The 17,385-nt window shown below is 48.6% G+C and overlaps 1 protein-coding gene across 1 annotated transcript in view; it reads left to right on the top strand.

Moving 5' to 3' along the window:
* The window catches only part of ASIC2 (acid sensing ion channel subunit 2), a 260,605-nt gene that overhangs the window by 194,428 nt on the left and 48,792 nt on the right, over positions 1-17,385 (top strand). Inside the window, exon 3 of the mRNA XM_077749793.1 lies at positions 1,130-1,257. Within this exon, the coding sequence (XP_077605919.1) occupies positions 1,130-1,257 (128 nt within the window). The remainder of the gene's footprint in view (positions 1-1,129; positions 1,258-17,385) is intronic.

Raw genomic sequence — 17,385 nt, 5'->3', positions numbered from 1 at the left:
CAACAACCAATCTGGGCAGCCCTGAGGGTTGGACCACATGGTGCCATGAAGCAGGAGGCTGCCCAGAACAAGGCTGGGCTCCTTATCAGTGAGGGAGAGAGCTGTGCAGGTTTGCATTTTGGAAAGCTCATTCTGCAGGCTGTTTGGAAAGAGTAAGACAGAGGAGACCCAATAAAGGGTCCTCCATCAGTTTTGAACATTGTAAGATGAGCCAGGCTTTGCTATCCCATCACTTTCCACCACCCCTGCCACCTCCAATCCCCGCCTGGGGCCATTTCTCTTGCCAAATTAAAGAGAGGCCGAAGCTTCTCTACCAGTTGCCCATCTCCTGAAGCTCCAAGGAATGGCTCCAAGGAATGGGCTCCTTAGCATCAAGCAAGTCCTGTATTTTCATTTCTACTGCTGTGTCATCATGTTTTCCTCCTCCTGATCCTCTCACCTTCAGCTCATGGCCAAGTAGAGAAGCTAGTGGACAAATTAAAGGTGATGGACTCATTTCATAATCCGATTTTATAGTTTTGGAGACTGAAACAAAGAGTTGGCCTATCTGGCCTGAATTAGCTTCTGACCGCTACTATCACAGATTCCACAAACAGTGACTTCAAACAACAGACTTGTTGTGTCACAGTTATGGAGGCCAGAAGTCCAAAATGTATCTCACTGGGCTAAAATCTGGTGCTGGCAAGGTTACATTCTTTGTGGGGCATCCAGGGGAAAATCCATCCCCCTGCCTTATCCAGTTTCTAGCAACTGCCTGCATCCATTGGCTTGTGGCTCTTCCCTCCGTGTCCTAAGCTAGCTGCATACTTTCTTCGGTTCTCTGACTCTGACCCTCCTGCCTCCCTCCCACAAGGACCCTTGTGATGACATTGGGCCACTCAGATTATCCAAGATAACCTTCCCATCTCCAGGTCCCTAACTTAATTATATCTGCAGGGTCCCTTCTGTTATGCAAAGTGACATCTTCCCAGTTTCAGGGATGAGGATATGGACATCTTTGCTGGCCATTATGCTGCCCACCATGTGGCCTTTCTAACATGAGCTTCTCATTCTTTGAGCTTCTCAATCCCAAGACTCCGTGAGCACCTGCTGTCACTGACCCATGGCTCGTCTGTCTTTGCTCTTTCAGAGGAAACGACGTTTGAAGCAGGAGTGAAAGTTCAGATCCACAGTCAGTCTGAGCCACCTTTCATCCAAGAGCTGGGCTTTGGGGTGGCTCCAGGGTTCCAGACTTTCGTGGCCACCCAGGAGCAGAGGGTAAGTTCCTAGGCTCCCTGGACTGGTGGTCCTGGGCCCACGCTGGCCACCTGCTGAGCATGAGGAGAAGAAATGGGACTCCCACTCCTGGAAGGCTCTGAGCCTTCAGGAGGTCTGAGCAGGGCTGGGTCCCAGAGAAGGGTTCATCTGGAAATTAGGGAAAGGTGTCGGCTAACCTCTGTAACCCTCTTCTATACCACCTGTCGGTTCCTAAAATAGGGTGTCAAAGAAACCCAGCCTACTTTCTTTTTCACTGAATTGGTTGAGGGTTTTTTCCAGAACCTTCTGGGGATAAAAAAATCTCTTGAGGGGGAGGGGGATCAGTGGATGCTAAGGGAATCTGCTAGCCCGTATTGATATAACTCACAGTGATCTACAAAAAGGAAAAGGGATGGGAGCATCACTCTCATAAGAGAGCACAAGTGGAGGGGAGCCCCTTGCATCTGTTCCTGTCCCCTGTCTCTGGCTTCGCCCCAGGGAGGCGACCCTCCAGCCGGCCAGGGCTGCTGCATCAACTCTGCATGTCAGGGGTGTGAGGATTGGAGCAGCCTCATGTCTGATGTGGGTTTCACATCTCAGAAGGGAGAACTTCACAGATCCTCAATAGCGAGGAGACCTCAAAGCAGGACTGCAGACAGATACAGAGACACTTTTCTTCTCTTATCTCCTGCTTTGCCTGGAATAAACCCTAGAGAGATTGTGAGTCCCAAGACAGATCATCCCAGAAAACCTACCCTGGGAGGCTGAGGCAAAGAGAGAGGCTGATGAGTGGTGAAAGCATTGGGTCTAGAGGGTAAGAATGGGAGAATCAGGACAGTGAAGGAAAGGTCAGCGAAGAAATACACATGCAACTCATGTGCTCAGCTGTTTTTAAAATTGGGCTCAAATGTCATCTGTCATCTAGTACCGACCACAGCCCTTTAGCCACTTTATAAAATGACCTTCTGTATTAGAAACCAGTTTTATTTTTTTAATGTTTATTTATTTTTGAGAGAGAGAGAGAGCAGGGTAAGGGCAGAGAAGAAGGGGGACAAAGGATCCAAAGCAGGCTCTGTGCTCACAGCAGAGAGCCCAATGCAAGGCTCGAACTCATGAACTGTCAGATTATGACCTGAGCTGAAGACAGACGCTTAACCGACTGAGTCACCCAGGTGCTCCTAGAAACTGGCTTTAAATCTCTAAGTGAGTTATGCCTTTGAATCCCTAGGAAGGCACTGGTGGTGTGAGCCCCCCAAACTGTTCCTTGTACTTAATGCCTGGGTACTTGCTAAAGGCCAAGATCAGCCTCCACTGCAGCACACGGTGGGTGGCATGTTGGCTTTGAGACAGGAGCAGAGGAGGCTGGGAGTCTGGCTGGCCTCCACAGGCCTCAGAGGCTGAGGCAGGTGGGGAGAGCAGAAATGAGCATGCCAAGGGAGTGCCAGGTGGGAACCAAGTGGCACAACCAGAAAGCCTCATCTTTAAGGATGAAGAAGGAGGGCATGAAGCAGACAGCTGGGAGCCAAGTTCAGGGCTATGGATTTAAGTCGGGAAGAGTGAGAACATAGACTAATAAGTCAAGACATGCAGATGGACACGCAGCCCTGATGAGCCCAGAACCCAAGCTGTTTGCCTCTTTGAGGATTGCCAGTGTGATAAGCAAAGCCAGACACTAGTTAAAGTGACAAGGACAGATTTTAACCAAAAATATACCATTGCAATAGGGGCATGGGTTCAACATGAATGGGACTCAATGTGAATTTATACAGAGGTGACTGGACATTTTAAAGAGAAGTGAAAGGGAAGGGAGGGGACCAGAGGGGCCTGGAGCAGAGCCAGCGAAGTGAAAAATGACAGAGAAGGAAGGGGGATAGTCCATGTGAAACCCACCTGGGTTGCTAACTGGCATTTGCCAGAGTTAGGCTCCTATCTGCCCATCAAGACAAGGAGACAGGCCCGATCTTCAGGTATAGGTGCGAGCAGATAGTAAATTCTTTTGGCAGGCTTGAGTTTTCCCAGGCAAGGATTTACCTTCCATTGGTGACAGTAAAGAAATTTCTGGGCTGAGTGGGAAGCTGGAGCCTGAGCTTCTAAGAAACCGTCAGCCTCTTTCTCCTCCCAAAACAAAACACAGTGAACAGGACGCAGGGACAGCACATTCCCGGCTTCAGAGAACAAATTTGTTGTTTGCTTTGAAGTGTGTTCTCAGAAAATCGGCCTCGTTCATAGCAGTATGGCTATGATTATTATAACTAATAATAAGATATTTGCTTAAACATTTTACAAATCTTCAAAGCATTTCTGCATCATCTTATATCATCGTTTTATTCATATTAATAGAGAAATACAAAAACACATCCCGGAGCTAAATCTAATAATAAATTATGTTTACATGTATATAAAAGAGCATATTCATAGGAAATAAGGCTCAAAGGAAATAAGCCAAAATACCCACAGTGGGGGAATTATGAATGATTTATGTTCTTCTCTGGGTTTTCCACATGTTTCATAATGTGGCTCTTTGTTTTTTTTAATTCATTCAGCAAATATTTGTTGAACCCCAACCATGAACAAGGTGATGGAGATACAGAAGTGAACAAAACACACCCAGTGTCTGCCCCACAGAGCCTACACACTAGTGGTTTCTTTCACAAACAAGAAATAATAAATAATATTAAGCCAGGTATAACTTGGGATTGGTGCCATTGGTATGCTCTCATTCTGCCATTAGTATCCAGCTGACCCAGGTCCTCAAACACTACCTTTCAGTGATTCTAAGAAGTATCATTGACTTTTGAACAATGTGGGGATTCAGGGCACCAACCTCCCGGGCCACTGAAAATCTACATATAACTTTTGACTCTCTAGAAACTTGACTAGTAATAGCCTACCATTGACCAGAAGCCTTATGGGTAACAGAGTCAATTAAGACATATTTTGTCTGTTGTATATATTATATGCCATATTCTTACAATAAAGCTAGAGCAAAGAAAATGTTAGGAAAGTCTAGGGAAGAGAAACTATTTACTGTACTGTACTATATTCATCAAAAAAGTGGACACATACTTACCTGTATTGTTAAGAATCTTCTGGGTTTTTTTTTTTCACATTTTAATATCTCTGAAATAGAGATTTGCTTCTCAGTCAGTTGCATCTGATAGTTAAAATTGGCGGCGCTTTTTCTTTCTTGGTGGCGTATAAAATCATGGTGCATCTTACAGCCTGTAGCAGCTACGTTGTGCCCGTTCCAGGATTCTGCTGCTTCAGCTCAAAGCTCTAGGGAATCTTGCAAGAAGGGCAGGGGTGACAAGACTATGGGGAGCAGGACACCCTTTCCTGGAAAGTTGGTGTGAATCACATGAAGGAAATTGACTCCTGGGTGGGCGCACTAAGAGGCCCTGGTGATGTAAAGCACCGTGAAACCCTTTGTGAACGGGAAAGTCCTCTTGCATGGTAGCAATCACCCCACCTGTACCAAATTACGTACATTCTTCCTTCAATATTTTTTCTTTTTTTTATTCCAAAAGAGCATACTATTGCACTGTAATCCGGAGCAAAGATTACTGTTTTAAAATCAGTATTTGCCCTAAACCCAATTAAGCCAAGGGATGCCCCTTCCTTCCTGGACAACCTGAGAAATACTCCTCTGACTAGCTCAGCTACTGTAGGAACCCCCGCATGACCCGGGACGCCACCGCCAGACACTCACACAGCGGGATGACACACACACTGCAGTCCCCGCATGACCCCGAGACGCCACCACCAGACACTCACACGGCGGGATGACACACACACTGCAGTCCCCGCATGACCCCGAGACGCCACCGCCAGACACTCACACGGCGGGATGACACACTGTGGTCCCCGCATGGCCCGGGACACCACCGCCAGACACTCACACAGGGGATGACACACACACTGCAGTCCTTGCATGACCCCGGGATGCCAACACCAGACACTCACACAGCGGAATGACACACTCCAGTCCCCAAATGGCCCAGGACACCACCGCCAGACACTCACACAGCGGGATGACACACACACTGCAGTCCCCTCATGACCCCGGGACGCCAACACCAGACACTCACATGGCAGGATGACACACTGCAGTCCCCGCATGACCCCGGGATGCCAACACCAGACACTCACATGGCAGGATGACACACTGCAGTCCCCGCATGACCCCGGGACACCACCGCCAGACACTCACACGGCGGGATGACACACACATTGCAGTCCCCGCATGACCCCGGGACACCACCGCCAGACACTCAGACAGCGGGATGACACACACACTGCAGTCCCTGCATGACCCCGGGACGCCACCGCCAGACACCACACGGCGGGATGACACACTGAAGTCCCCGCATGACCCCGGGACGCCACCGCCAGACACTCACACAGCGGGATGACACACACACTGCAGTCCCCGCATGACCCCAGGACGCCACCGCCAGACACTTACACGGCGGGATGACACACACACTGCAGTCCCTGCATGACCCCGGGACACCACCGCCAGACACCACACGGCGGGATGACACACTGCAGTCCCCGCATGACCCCGGGACACCACCGCCAGACACTCACACAGCGGGATGACACACACACTGCAGTCCCCGCATGACCCCGGGACGCCACCACCAGACACTCACACGGCGGGATGACACACACACTGCAGTCCCCGCATGACCCCGGGACGCCACCGCCAGACACTCACACGGCGGGATGACACAATGAAGCAGAAACAGAACCCTGGATGGGTAGAATACTACCACTCACTTCTAACTGAGCACATACTTCCTGCCAGGCATTATAATAGCACTAGAGATGCTTGAGATGCATTAATTCGTGTAACCCCCCTCAGCAACCCCAGAAAGGGGATAATGTTATCTCCCCATTCCAGATGACAGAACCGCACAGTTCAGTAACTTGGTTAAGGTTGATTAGTAGGGAAAGAGCAGGGCTCAGCTTTGAGCCCAGATAGACCAGACTGGAAGCCCAGGAGCCTGGAGTCGAGTCCTAAATGTGCCATGAGACCTCAGACAATTTGCTTCCGTCCCTGGACCTCGGGTTTCCCATGCATGGATTAGATGCCCTCAAAGGGCCTCCAGCGTCAACAGCCCCTAAGTCCCTGCCTGTGTCACTCAAGTCCACTGGTATCACCTGGCGGTGTGGCCAACACAGTTTTGCACCCACTCCTTGCTCCTCCAGTTTCTGACTCCCTCTTTCACACCAGCTGGCATGGAGTGTTGTTAAGGTAAATTGTGGCAAGGACTTGCCCCCTTCCCTCCCCAGGTCCAGGGGACAGAAACTGGTTTCTGGGTGAGAAACAGGAACAGGGTAAACAGCATTCCTAAAACTTTAGAAGAGAGGTTCTGGGCATGCTCCTCAGCAGTGACCCTTTGTCAACCCACACACGGGGTGATCACATTGCCACCCTACCTAAAAGTCTCAAATTCCTGCACTTCCCACAACTTACAAAAACTCAGCCCTTAAGAGTGGCTTCTGATGGTTGGCCAACGTGTACCATACATCAGCCAAACACTCAGTGTTCTTCAACGTCTGCTTTGTGCATTTGCACCCACTGCTCTCTCTGCCCAGAATCCCTCTAGATGGCAAAGGCTTATACTTCCAAACACAGCTCAGAGATCATGGTCTTTAAGACTTTCTCTGTCCCATCCTCCCACCCCCAAGAAGCAGCTAGTTGCTCCATTCAACACTCTGTACATTCATTTATTCCTTCAACAAATATTCACAGAGTACCTCTTCTGTGCTAGGTGATGAAGCACCCCTTGTGTGCTAGTAAATGAAGATGAGCAAGATCTGCTCTTAGCCTTGGCACACTGACAGAATGAAGTGGGTTGGTTGGCAATTTTGTCACACTCCTAAAAGATACAAAACTCTCTGTAGGACTCAACGCTTCTTACACCTGCCTTTTAAGAACTGCCTTCTTCAGCCTCCATCAGCCCTTGTCTCACCGCAGACTGGGAGCTCCCTGAGAGCTATGTCTTTCGGATTCTATACCCTCAGTGCCTTGCTTATAAATGAGCTCAGTAAATGTGCATTGTTCAAAGAATGAGTGCACTCTAATGCTCAAATCTGTACCCTCTGCTCAAAAAGCACTCAGGTGCTCTACTCTAATGCTCTCCCTGACTCACCGCTCCCATCCCTGCCAAAACTCCCATGCAAATGCGCCCTGAGGGCCCTCCTTCTCCCTGAGGCTAAGCCAGCCTGTGATAGATGATGATATCTGAATCATTCTGTCTATATACTTACAGACCCTAATCAAACCGAGAGCTCATGAAATGGGTCAGGGTGGAGACCATCTGTGTACATGAGAGTGGATGCAACAGAGGAGAGGGAAGGGACAGAGCTCTGGAATTTGGGGAGAATCACAAGAGTGAGTGAATAGATGTGCAATGCAAAGCTAGGACTTCTGTGTGGTAAGGGCCCAAGACTAACTGTCTTCAATGTTGACATCACCAGTCAGGATCTTTGCCCTAATCTAAGGTGATTGCTAATCCTGATGGAACTCCCAGTTGTGATTTGATATCAGGAGACGTTTATCATATCTCATCCCCACCTCAAAGTGCCTGGTGATGACTCTTGTTTTCTAAGTATTCAAATATTTATTCAGCCATTTTGCCTGTACCTCTTGGTGGGTCTGAGAATGAATCTGGAGATCCTGGGCAGTCAGTTGGCCACCAGCCCCACTGTTCAGAAAATTTGCTGGAAAACTTGGTTTCCAGGGTTGAAAATCACCAGCCAGAGGTATCTTATTCTCACCAAGAGCCCCTTCTACTATGAATTGTTAGCCCCTGGGAATGAGAAGACTTCCACTTCCAAAACCTAGACTCTGTGTTGGTTCCTCACTTGGGTTGTATCCAAAGTACCATGAGAATGCCCATCAGCACACCATACCGTGCATCAAGCAGCTGCCCACTAGCCAGTTTGGGGCCATAAATAAAGGCAAATACAAATGTTTGGGTCCTGCTGGACCCAATTAGGTCATTGGCAGGATGTGTGGGCCCAGCTGGCTCCTGCAGAAGCTTAAGCCTTTGCCTTTAATGTAGGTTGGCCACACTTCCAACATTTGGAGGGAATCCTACCATGGCTCCACAACAAGAAACAGTCTCTCCTACCTTACCCCCCAAATAAACAGCCTCAGCTGTTGGGCAGGATGCCCCCTGTCTGCTCTCGACAGCTCCTCTCAAGCTTCCAAATACAACTTCCTAAGTGACTTTCAAAGGAGAAGACTCATTTGTCAATCTGACAGGCAGACCCATGGCCTGTAATATCTGCTTCATGGGCCCCATTAGAAATGGAGGCTTGCTCATTTGGTTTATTCAAGGCAGAAGAGAGAACTTGTTACACATGTCTTCAGCAACTTCCAAACTGCCCAAGCTGGAGCTGTAGGAATATGGCAGCATCCAGTTCTGCTCCAGGAAGCACCAGGGAGGCACTAGATGGTGAGAGGGCTTGCTGTGTGGCCATTCCCTCCATGATCAACAGGGTACCTTGTTCCCCATAAATAGATAAAAATAAGAACCAACTAAGCACTTAACTGCTTGTTAACACTTAGCCTCTAAGACAGAAAGCCCTCCTGATCCCCACATAGTTTTGCCAATAGGTTTTTGTCATTTTTTCCTACACAATAAGGGCTTGTTCTTATCAAGGTGGAGGTGGTGGCCAGGGGTGGAGGAGGGAGGAGAAGGCTTGTTGATTGGCTAGGATGAATCAATATCTAAGCTCTGTTGGGGGAATCCCGAGATGAGTCCACATAAGAAGATGCTCGAGTCTTGTAAGAAGATAAAATCACTCTACCCTGCCTCCCCTCTGTCTCGGTGCCTCTCCCTCTCCTCCCTTCCCGAACAAAGAGCCTCCAAAGCATTCTGGACACCTGTCTTCCTTCCTCGCCTTCCTTATGCTTCCCAGCCCACCTCTAGTGCTCCATCAAAACTGCTCTTCATCGAGGTGACCTATGAAATCTTTGTGGCCAAAGTCTGTCTGTGTTGATAGGGACACTCTTCACTCCTCAGTTGTTTTACCCTTCCTGGTTTCTGTGGCAGGTAAGCTGTGGACCATGCCCACCTGAGACATTCTTCCCTCTGGTCTGGCTTCCTTCTTAGTCCCCTCCAAGAGCAGTCCTTTCACTGTTCATGCCTTCCACGATGGATGCCCTAGGATGCTGTTTCTGTCCTCTCCCAAGCTGTAGTCTCCTTGAATGCACTTGTCCTTGACCATGACTCTCAGATGGCTGCTCCCAGCCCCCTGCAGCAGAGTCCCATGGGCATCTCAAATCAACAGTCTAACTTATCCTCTTCCCCACCCCATACTGCCTGTACCCCGACACTGCTGATCCCCTACCCTGTAAGTACCCTGAGTACAAATATGCATTCACTAGAGAGTGACCTTGTGCCTCCTTCTTCTCATCTGGGAAATGGGAATGACAGTTCCTATCTCAGAGGCTAGCTAGAAGACTGGGTTAATGCCCTCATGTAGAACACTTCTTGGCATATAGTAAGTGCCCAGTAGATGCTATTATTAACTCCCACCCCGGACACTTCTTTAATTCAGTCCTTCATGATTCCCTACCTAGCTAAGAATAGAAGCTGCTTCGGTGGTCTTCCTGCTGCCCATCCAGTCCCTCTGCAATCCATTCTCTGCATCAACATAATCTTTGTAAAATACAAATCTGAGCATCTCCCGCCCTCACTGATGGATGAAGCCCAGGAGTCTCCCCACAGCCCCTTTCTGCTCTGGCCTCTGCCTGTTATTTCAGCAGCAGCCTCCACTCCCTAGCCTCCCACACGATGCACCAGCTACCCCAAACCGTGGGCGGTTATTCCCAAGCATCACATGTTCTCCCCACTCTCTCCCTGCCAGCAACACCCTTCCCACCCTTTTCTTACCTGACCTGTATGTGTCCTTCGAGATTTAGCTCAAATGTTACCTCCTCCAGAAGGCCATCCTGGAGTATTCTGTGTGAATCTCTAGCATAAAATTTACACATTATAATCATCTGTTTACTTATCTTTCTTGCCTACCAGATTGTGAGCTCTTTGAAAATACGCTTCTCTTTATTCTGTTCTTTATATTTCAGTATTTTGCATGGTGCCTTCCATACAGATAATGCTTGATAAATCATATTGAATGGAATGAATGAGTAAATGGATGCATGAAAGAGACACAAAGAGCCTACTTTTTCATGCCTCTCTCCTGTTTGATACCTATGAGTGTCTTTCCAGACACAGAATAAAGTCCAAATTCTACATCGTGGCTCCAGCTATCACCTTCCCAGTGGTCACCCCACTGCTCTCTGGCAGCCACCCTCTGATCCACACCCTGCCCCACGCAGGCCTTGAACCTTTGAGCCCCTCTTCTGTCTCACTTCCTGCTGACTCGCTCGTTTATTGAACATGTGCTGTGTGCCCGGCACCGTGTTAGGCAGTAACAAGGACTGACCTGATTCCTCCCAGATAGAAGAATCTTCTTCGATGGGGTATCTGGGTAGCTCAGTTAAGCATCCAACTCTTGATTTGAGCTCAGATCACGATCTCATGGTTCGTGAGTTCAAGCCCTGCGTGGGGCTTTGCACTGACAGTGCAGAACCCCTGCTTGGGATTTTCTCTCTCCCTCTCTGTCGTTCTCCTGCTCTCTCTCTCTCTCTCTCTCTCTCTCTCTCTCTCTCAAAAATAAATAAAATTAAAAATTTTTAAAAAGAGGAATCTTCTTCTAGCAAGAGAGGTGGGCACTCAAATAATCAATCATAGATTAAAAAGCTATATGTGTCTGTGTAATATGTCCCCAATATCTATAAACTTCTTAAAGGAAAATATCAGCATTTCTAATTCCTAGATGGAAGGATGGATGGATGGATGGAATATTGTAGAATGCTCTCTGAGGTCCCCCTTCAGTCATTTACAGTCCATTTAAGATCTAGTTAGCTTTCAGATTGGATGTAACTGAATTAAATAGGCTTTAACACTAAGAACTAAAGAAGGAAAAAGTCCCTTACTGAGTGCATGGAAAAAAGAGATTAGCTAGAAATGGTACTGACATGGTAGCCCCGTTGGAGTCTGAAGTCTAGAGCTTGTGTGGTACCGACCCTCACTAACATCCATCAGGGCAGAGCTAGCTGTTCCTAGACCCTGTCTGCATGGACATCAGACGCTAGTAGCTTATCTCTCGATGGCTTACTTCCTCCTTAGACCCAGGCAGAGGAAAGGAGGCTCCAATGTCTACTGACTCACCCACTTTATCTTACTCAGGAGACAAGTTAATAAATCAGAATATTCTTTGATTGGGTCCTGCTACCCAATATACCACATTATCTTTTGATTCACAAGCAGCTTACTATCTGAACTCTCAACAGTGTGGTCTTGGTTTCTGATTTCTTTTTACTTAAGGGACAAAAAAAAAATCTGTAGAGGACACTTCCATACAAAGGTTGAAAGCCATTTCATCTTTTTCTTGCCAACTGGGAAGGTGAGATAATCACAAACAAATCTTTTAGAAATATCAACCATAATGAATGAAGGAAGAAAGGAATGGGAACAGCCTTGCTGACTGTCACACCCCCCTGGACAAAGGCAGGGGAAGAGAGGCTTGGAAAAAAACAGCACCATCCTATTTCCCCCTCCTCCTTCACTCTTGAAAACAACTGTTGCCCAGGGATAGAGAAGTCCTTGCAGTTTGTTTATGTTGTGACAAAAGGTCTGGACAGCCCCAGGAATCATTCACTGTGGGCTAATAAATCTTAGTGTTAATCTGTTAGACTGCTCTATCCCCAAAGCATCGCTGGTCCCTCCCCTACTGAGATCTCTCTCTCTCATTTTTGAACATTTAAAACAACTTAATAACAGCCAGGTGGCATATAATATAAAATAATGTAATATAACATAATATAATATAATATAATATAATATAATATAATATAATATAATATAATATAATATGTATAAGTGTACCTAACAACATAAGGTATTTGCATGTCTTGCTTTGCTCCATCCAATGAGAGCATGGCCTGTGAGGGCCAGGGCTCCAAAACAACTAGCCAAGAACCTAACGCTGTAAATCAGTGAATGAATGAAGGAGTTGCAGACTTAATCAATAGTGGTTGATGGATTGCTCCAAACATCCTGTTGTGGAAAACAAAAATAATTTCTGAAGGAGAGTCATCGGTCCTTGATCAAACTGTTTTATGTTTTGAGACTGCACTTGGAATCCTTAGAACGGGGCCTTTGGCAGTTGGGTAGCAAGGACAGGAAGATGGCATTTGGCCAAGGTCTGTAGAAGAGGCCAGGGGACTGCAGAAGGAAGAAAAGTTAGGGGGGACTCTAGCAAAAAAGGCACCCATCCCTACGGAAGGCAGACAAAAGCAGCTGTTGAGAGAGTAAACTGGTAGAGCCTTTGGGCAGGGAGGTGGGTGGGGACTTGGAGGGTTCCATCCAAATAAAAAAGCACCATCCCCTCCATCTTGGAATCTGTCCTACAGAAATACTTACAAATGTGCCCCCCCAAGAAACATGGCTACAGATCTTTTCTGCAGCACTCTTCGTGACAACAAATAATTGGAAACAACTTCTGCTTCCTATTGGAAACAAATTCTGTTATAAATTTTCATCAACAGGAGGATGGTTACATTGAGGAGGGCAAATGCATGTGCATTCCCCCCCCCCCCACCTCCCTGTAACCATTAAAGTTAAAGCAGGTAAGAAAGACCTGGCGGTCCCTTGGGGAAAATTTCTGAAACATATTGGTAAGTGAGTAAAGCATGTTACAGAACAATAGAGGCAGTTTGGTCCCGTTTGTATGAAAAGTACTCACATGCCAAACTAAACTCTGTATTTATAAATGCGCACGTATACGAATAGCATGTGGAAAAATTCTGGCAAGGTGCGCACCATACTGAGAGCTGCTCAGGAGAAGCCAACCCAGCTGCATATGCAAGATTTTTCACTTTTTCTCCAGCCCTGGAATATTTACAACAACGGTGCATTTGTGTATTCATGAATTAGTTGTGCAGTTTTTTAAGGATGTGCATAATACAGCTATACACAAACATGTTTTATTGTTTGGACCCGACATCTAACAGACAGGCTCATATAAAGGGGGCTGGGGGCTGCTCCCTCCGCCAGAGACAGCCTCCTCTCCAGGCTGGGCCTCCAGTGCCTTCCCAGTGGACAGCCTCTGTTCCCAGCACATGCAGAAGCCACAGGGAAAGACTCATAGCTCTGAAGTTTCCCTTTAGAAAAAAAAAAAAAAAAAAGAAAAGATTTTTATCTATTTTTGAAGTTAGTTTAAAAGGAGAAAATGCCCACCCCCCTACACCCAGGTCTGACAAGAGTGCACAGTTCCCAAAGATCATTAAAGAGCATGTGCCCAGAACATATCAGCCTTCCATCCAGGTGGGATGGATTGAATAGCTCAATGGCTGGATTGGGCTGATTAGGTTAGATGAGATCAAAGGTTGTCCTTAAGCATTCCATAGCTCCCAAAATGCAGGCTTGCCTCTCAACGTCCTAAGGCTGGGACATCCCTGCATCACTGGGACATTTCGCTCTCAGCACTACACCCTCTCCCTGCCCACTCTAAGACAATGGGTCCTTTCATTCGTTGTGGGTTGGGTCGTCTTTGGGACTGAAATTCATCCTGTGCAGCCCCAGCACCGGCCCAGGGACCAGTCTGTAATAGGGGCTCAGTCAGGGTTTATCCCATTGAATTGAACGGATCTAAGCCCCTCCCCAAACCTGCCCCAAAAGGCCTAAAGGAAGCCAGCAGCGGGAGAGACCAGGCCACAGTGAGGAAAGCTCCCCCTAACCACCCGGGTGGTCAGGCTCTTCCTGAGGCCTAGCCCCAGACCAGCCCCATCACCAAGGTCACTTCTTCTGGGACGCAAAGGGGGAAGGATGGCAGGGGACACTGGTGTTCAGGCGGGGCAGGCGAATGCTGCCTTCAGTTGCCCTGGGGCGTCTGTGTCTATTTTGGCCAAGAGAACAAAGCAGTCTCTGAGGAATTCAGAGGGAGAAACCTAGACAGAGAAGGAGCACACACACACCCTCAACCACCCTGGGCAGGTGCTGTGAGAAGACCCAGGTGCAGGGGGAGGAAGGCCGGCTCCAGAAATGGAAAGTACTAGAAGGCCTAGGGAGAGGGGATAAGGCCATGCAGACTCGGTCAGCACAGGCAGGGCACCTCCACAAAGGAGGGAAAGCGGGGCAGGGCCCACGCGGACATGAAAAGGAGTGAGAGGGCCCCTGCTGCCCGGGGTCCGGGCCGTGCTTCTGTTTTGGCTTTTCCAAGAAGATCGTGATATATGCTTCCTGGAGAAAATTGCTGGGGGATGGAACGTAGTAAAACGGGAGCCCATAGAGTCCCCACTTAGAGGAAGGAATGGCTGTGCTTTTGGCGTCTTTCCTTGCAGTTTTCTCTGTGTGCTTTTTTGTGTCTTTCTGCTTAGTTCGGGCTCTGGGGCTGCCAAGGAGCTGATCGCCTTGGGGGCTCATGCAAAGAAAGGGCTGTGGCTGCTGAAGGCTGCAGACAGACCCGCGCAGACACAGCACCTCTGTCTGCTGCCCGCTGAGACCCAGAGCCCAGGAGCTGCCTCCTCTCCTTCCTCCACTTCTGTGGCTGCTCCTCCTCCCACCCCTCCTCTCTCCCCCTCCTCGTCTCTCACTCCCCTCTCCCTCTCTGTCCCTGTCTCCTTCCCTCCTCCTCCCTCCTCTCTCCCCCCCTCCCTTTCTTCCCCTCCCCCTCCCTCTCCTTTCTCCCCCTTTCTTCCTCCCTTCTCCTGCATCTTCCTCCCCCCTCCCCCTTTTTCTCCCCTTCCCCTCTCCTCTCACTCTTCCTCCCTCTCCCTCTCTTTCCCTTTCCTCTCCCTCCCCCTTCTCTGCCTCTCCCCTTCCCTCCCTCTCCCTGTCCCCTTCTCTCCCCCTCCCTCTCTCTCCCCCTCCCTCTCTTTCCCTCCCTCCCTCCCTCCCCCTCTCTCCCACACCTTCTTTCCTTCCCTCGACCTCTTCTCTCCCTTCCTCTCCCATGCCCTCCCTACCTCTCCCTCTCTCTGTATGTCACTCCTTCTCTCCTTACAGAGGCCACAAATGAATGACGTCTTTGTATGTGCGTGTGTATGTCTCTCTCTCATCATTCTTTCTTTTCTCTCCTTTCAGAGGCCACAAGTGATGTCTCTGCATCTCCCCATCTTCTCTCTGCTGGCAGGCCCCCAAGCCTGCTTGCAAACTTGCACTTGGTTTTTGCCTCCTTATAACCCCCGCTTGCACAAAGCCCAAGGTGGCTGGGCCCTCTCTGCAGAGCACTGGGTGAGGCAAGTTCCAACAATCACCTCTCGTCCAGTGTTCCCTGCACTCGGATGCTGTTTTCTCCTTCCGCCCCCCCTCCTCATTTCCCACAAGCATCTCCTGTCATGAGGAGATGTCTAACATCATCGGAGCATCCTATCACAGTTTACTGGGTGCAGCTACCAAAGTCAACTCCATCCTCCCTAGTTCTTGGACTCTCAGGACCACTGCCACACCGGTGACCTGTGTGAGCACCATGCACCAGCTACTTTATCTAGGCTGCCTCATCACAACCGCCTTGTAAGATAGACTTCCTTCCTTGTGCCCATTTCACAGATGGGTAAACTAAGGCTTAGCAGTAAAGAGATACAGTTGAATGCAGACCTTTGAGCTTCTTTCTTACCTCCCCACCCTGCATCTGAGCTCACAGGTTTCCAAAGGGGCCAGAGCTTTTGACTACTCTTTGTGGGCAGAATTCCTGCTAACCAAGAGGAAATGAGACCCTCAATTAAAGAGAATTCATTTCAGACTTCCACATCCCTTCCTAATGCCAGCTTCTTTTTTAATCTGATTGATGTTGCTTTACTTTACAAGCTCTTAAGAAGCCACTTAATGTTAGCTACCTACTTCCTGATATGGAGCAAACATTGCTATTATTATGGCTATTCCCCCAGGCTTATCCATTCCTTCAATAGGTCCTAGCAGAAATAAGGATGAGTCAGTGTTGAGATTTTCCAAGGAAACACATTCCTATTTTGTCCACACACCATAGCAACAGCCAAAAACCACAGGATTGCACTGTACACGCTGTGCATCGAGGCAGCACAGGGGCCCGCCTGGGGCTGCGTTTGCCGTAGCACTGCTTTCCCACGTGTTTTTGAGCGGGGAACTGGATTATTCACCCTCTTCCCAGTGGGGAAATGCATGTGTCCTTCCAGATGGGGCAGGAAAGCTGAGACCCCTGTCTGCCTGCCACCTTGCTATGAGGGAGAGAAGCCGCAGAAGCAGCAGCTCAGTGCGGAGGACAGAGGCCTCAGTCCTAGTCCCTACTCTGCCATTTGTTCTTAATGTAGCCATGGGCAGCACGCTATTCCTCTCTGGGCCTCGGACTGTACCTGTCAAGTGAGTGAACCATGTCTATTTATCTCATTTGGCTCTTGCAAGAGTCAGATTTGATCATCACCAGGCAAGTGCTTCGACTGTGAAGTGACCACATCGCTCTTTTCTAGATGAAGAAGCAATGGCATGTAGTAGAGTCACGAACACCTGATTCAAATCTGCTCTTTACTTGGGAAAAGCACTCACCCCCTGGCACTGAGATGGCGTGTGGAGAGGCTCTGGATCCCGCTTCCAGGTGTAGTCACAGAACGGGTTTATCCTCTCCACCAAAACAACTGAAAAAACAAAAACAAAAAACAAAGAACAACAGCTTTCAAGAGTCCTAAATGTTAGACAGCAAAGAACTGTGATCCTAGAGAGATGGGAAACAAAGCAGTGAGCCCTCTGACTGCCCCAGCTTACATCTTATGGAGTTTCCAAGCCACAGTGTGTGGAGGGGTCCAGGCAGAGCCCCACGGACTCCCTGAGTTGAGGACATGCTGAGTCCAAGAAGACCAAGGCAACTAGAGTTCACAGGACAGAGTACCAATGAGGAGAGGACCACACCCAGAGAATTTGGACTCCTTACTAGGATGTGCATGTGAGGAAATTGCCCAAGGCCAAGGAAAGAAGGAGCTAAGAGGTCTCAGGGGAGCAGTGGACAGCAATCTCACAGAGGTGGGGATGCTGCCTATCCCTACCGGCCAACCTGGAAGCCCTCATAATTCACAGCACATTGTGGGGAGTATCC

Source organism: Crocuta crocuta, unplaced genomic scaffold (assembly GCF_008692635.1).
Source record: "Crocuta crocuta isolate KB4526 unplaced genomic scaffold, BGI_CrCroc_1.0 scaffold149, whole genome shotgun sequence".
NCBI classification, from domain to species: domain Eukaryota; kingdom Metazoa; phylum Chordata; class Mammalia; order Carnivora; family Hyaenidae; genus Crocuta; species Crocuta crocuta.
The sequence above is the reverse complement of the archived record's forward strand: the minus strand, read 5'-3'. Positions and strand labels throughout refer to the sequence as shown.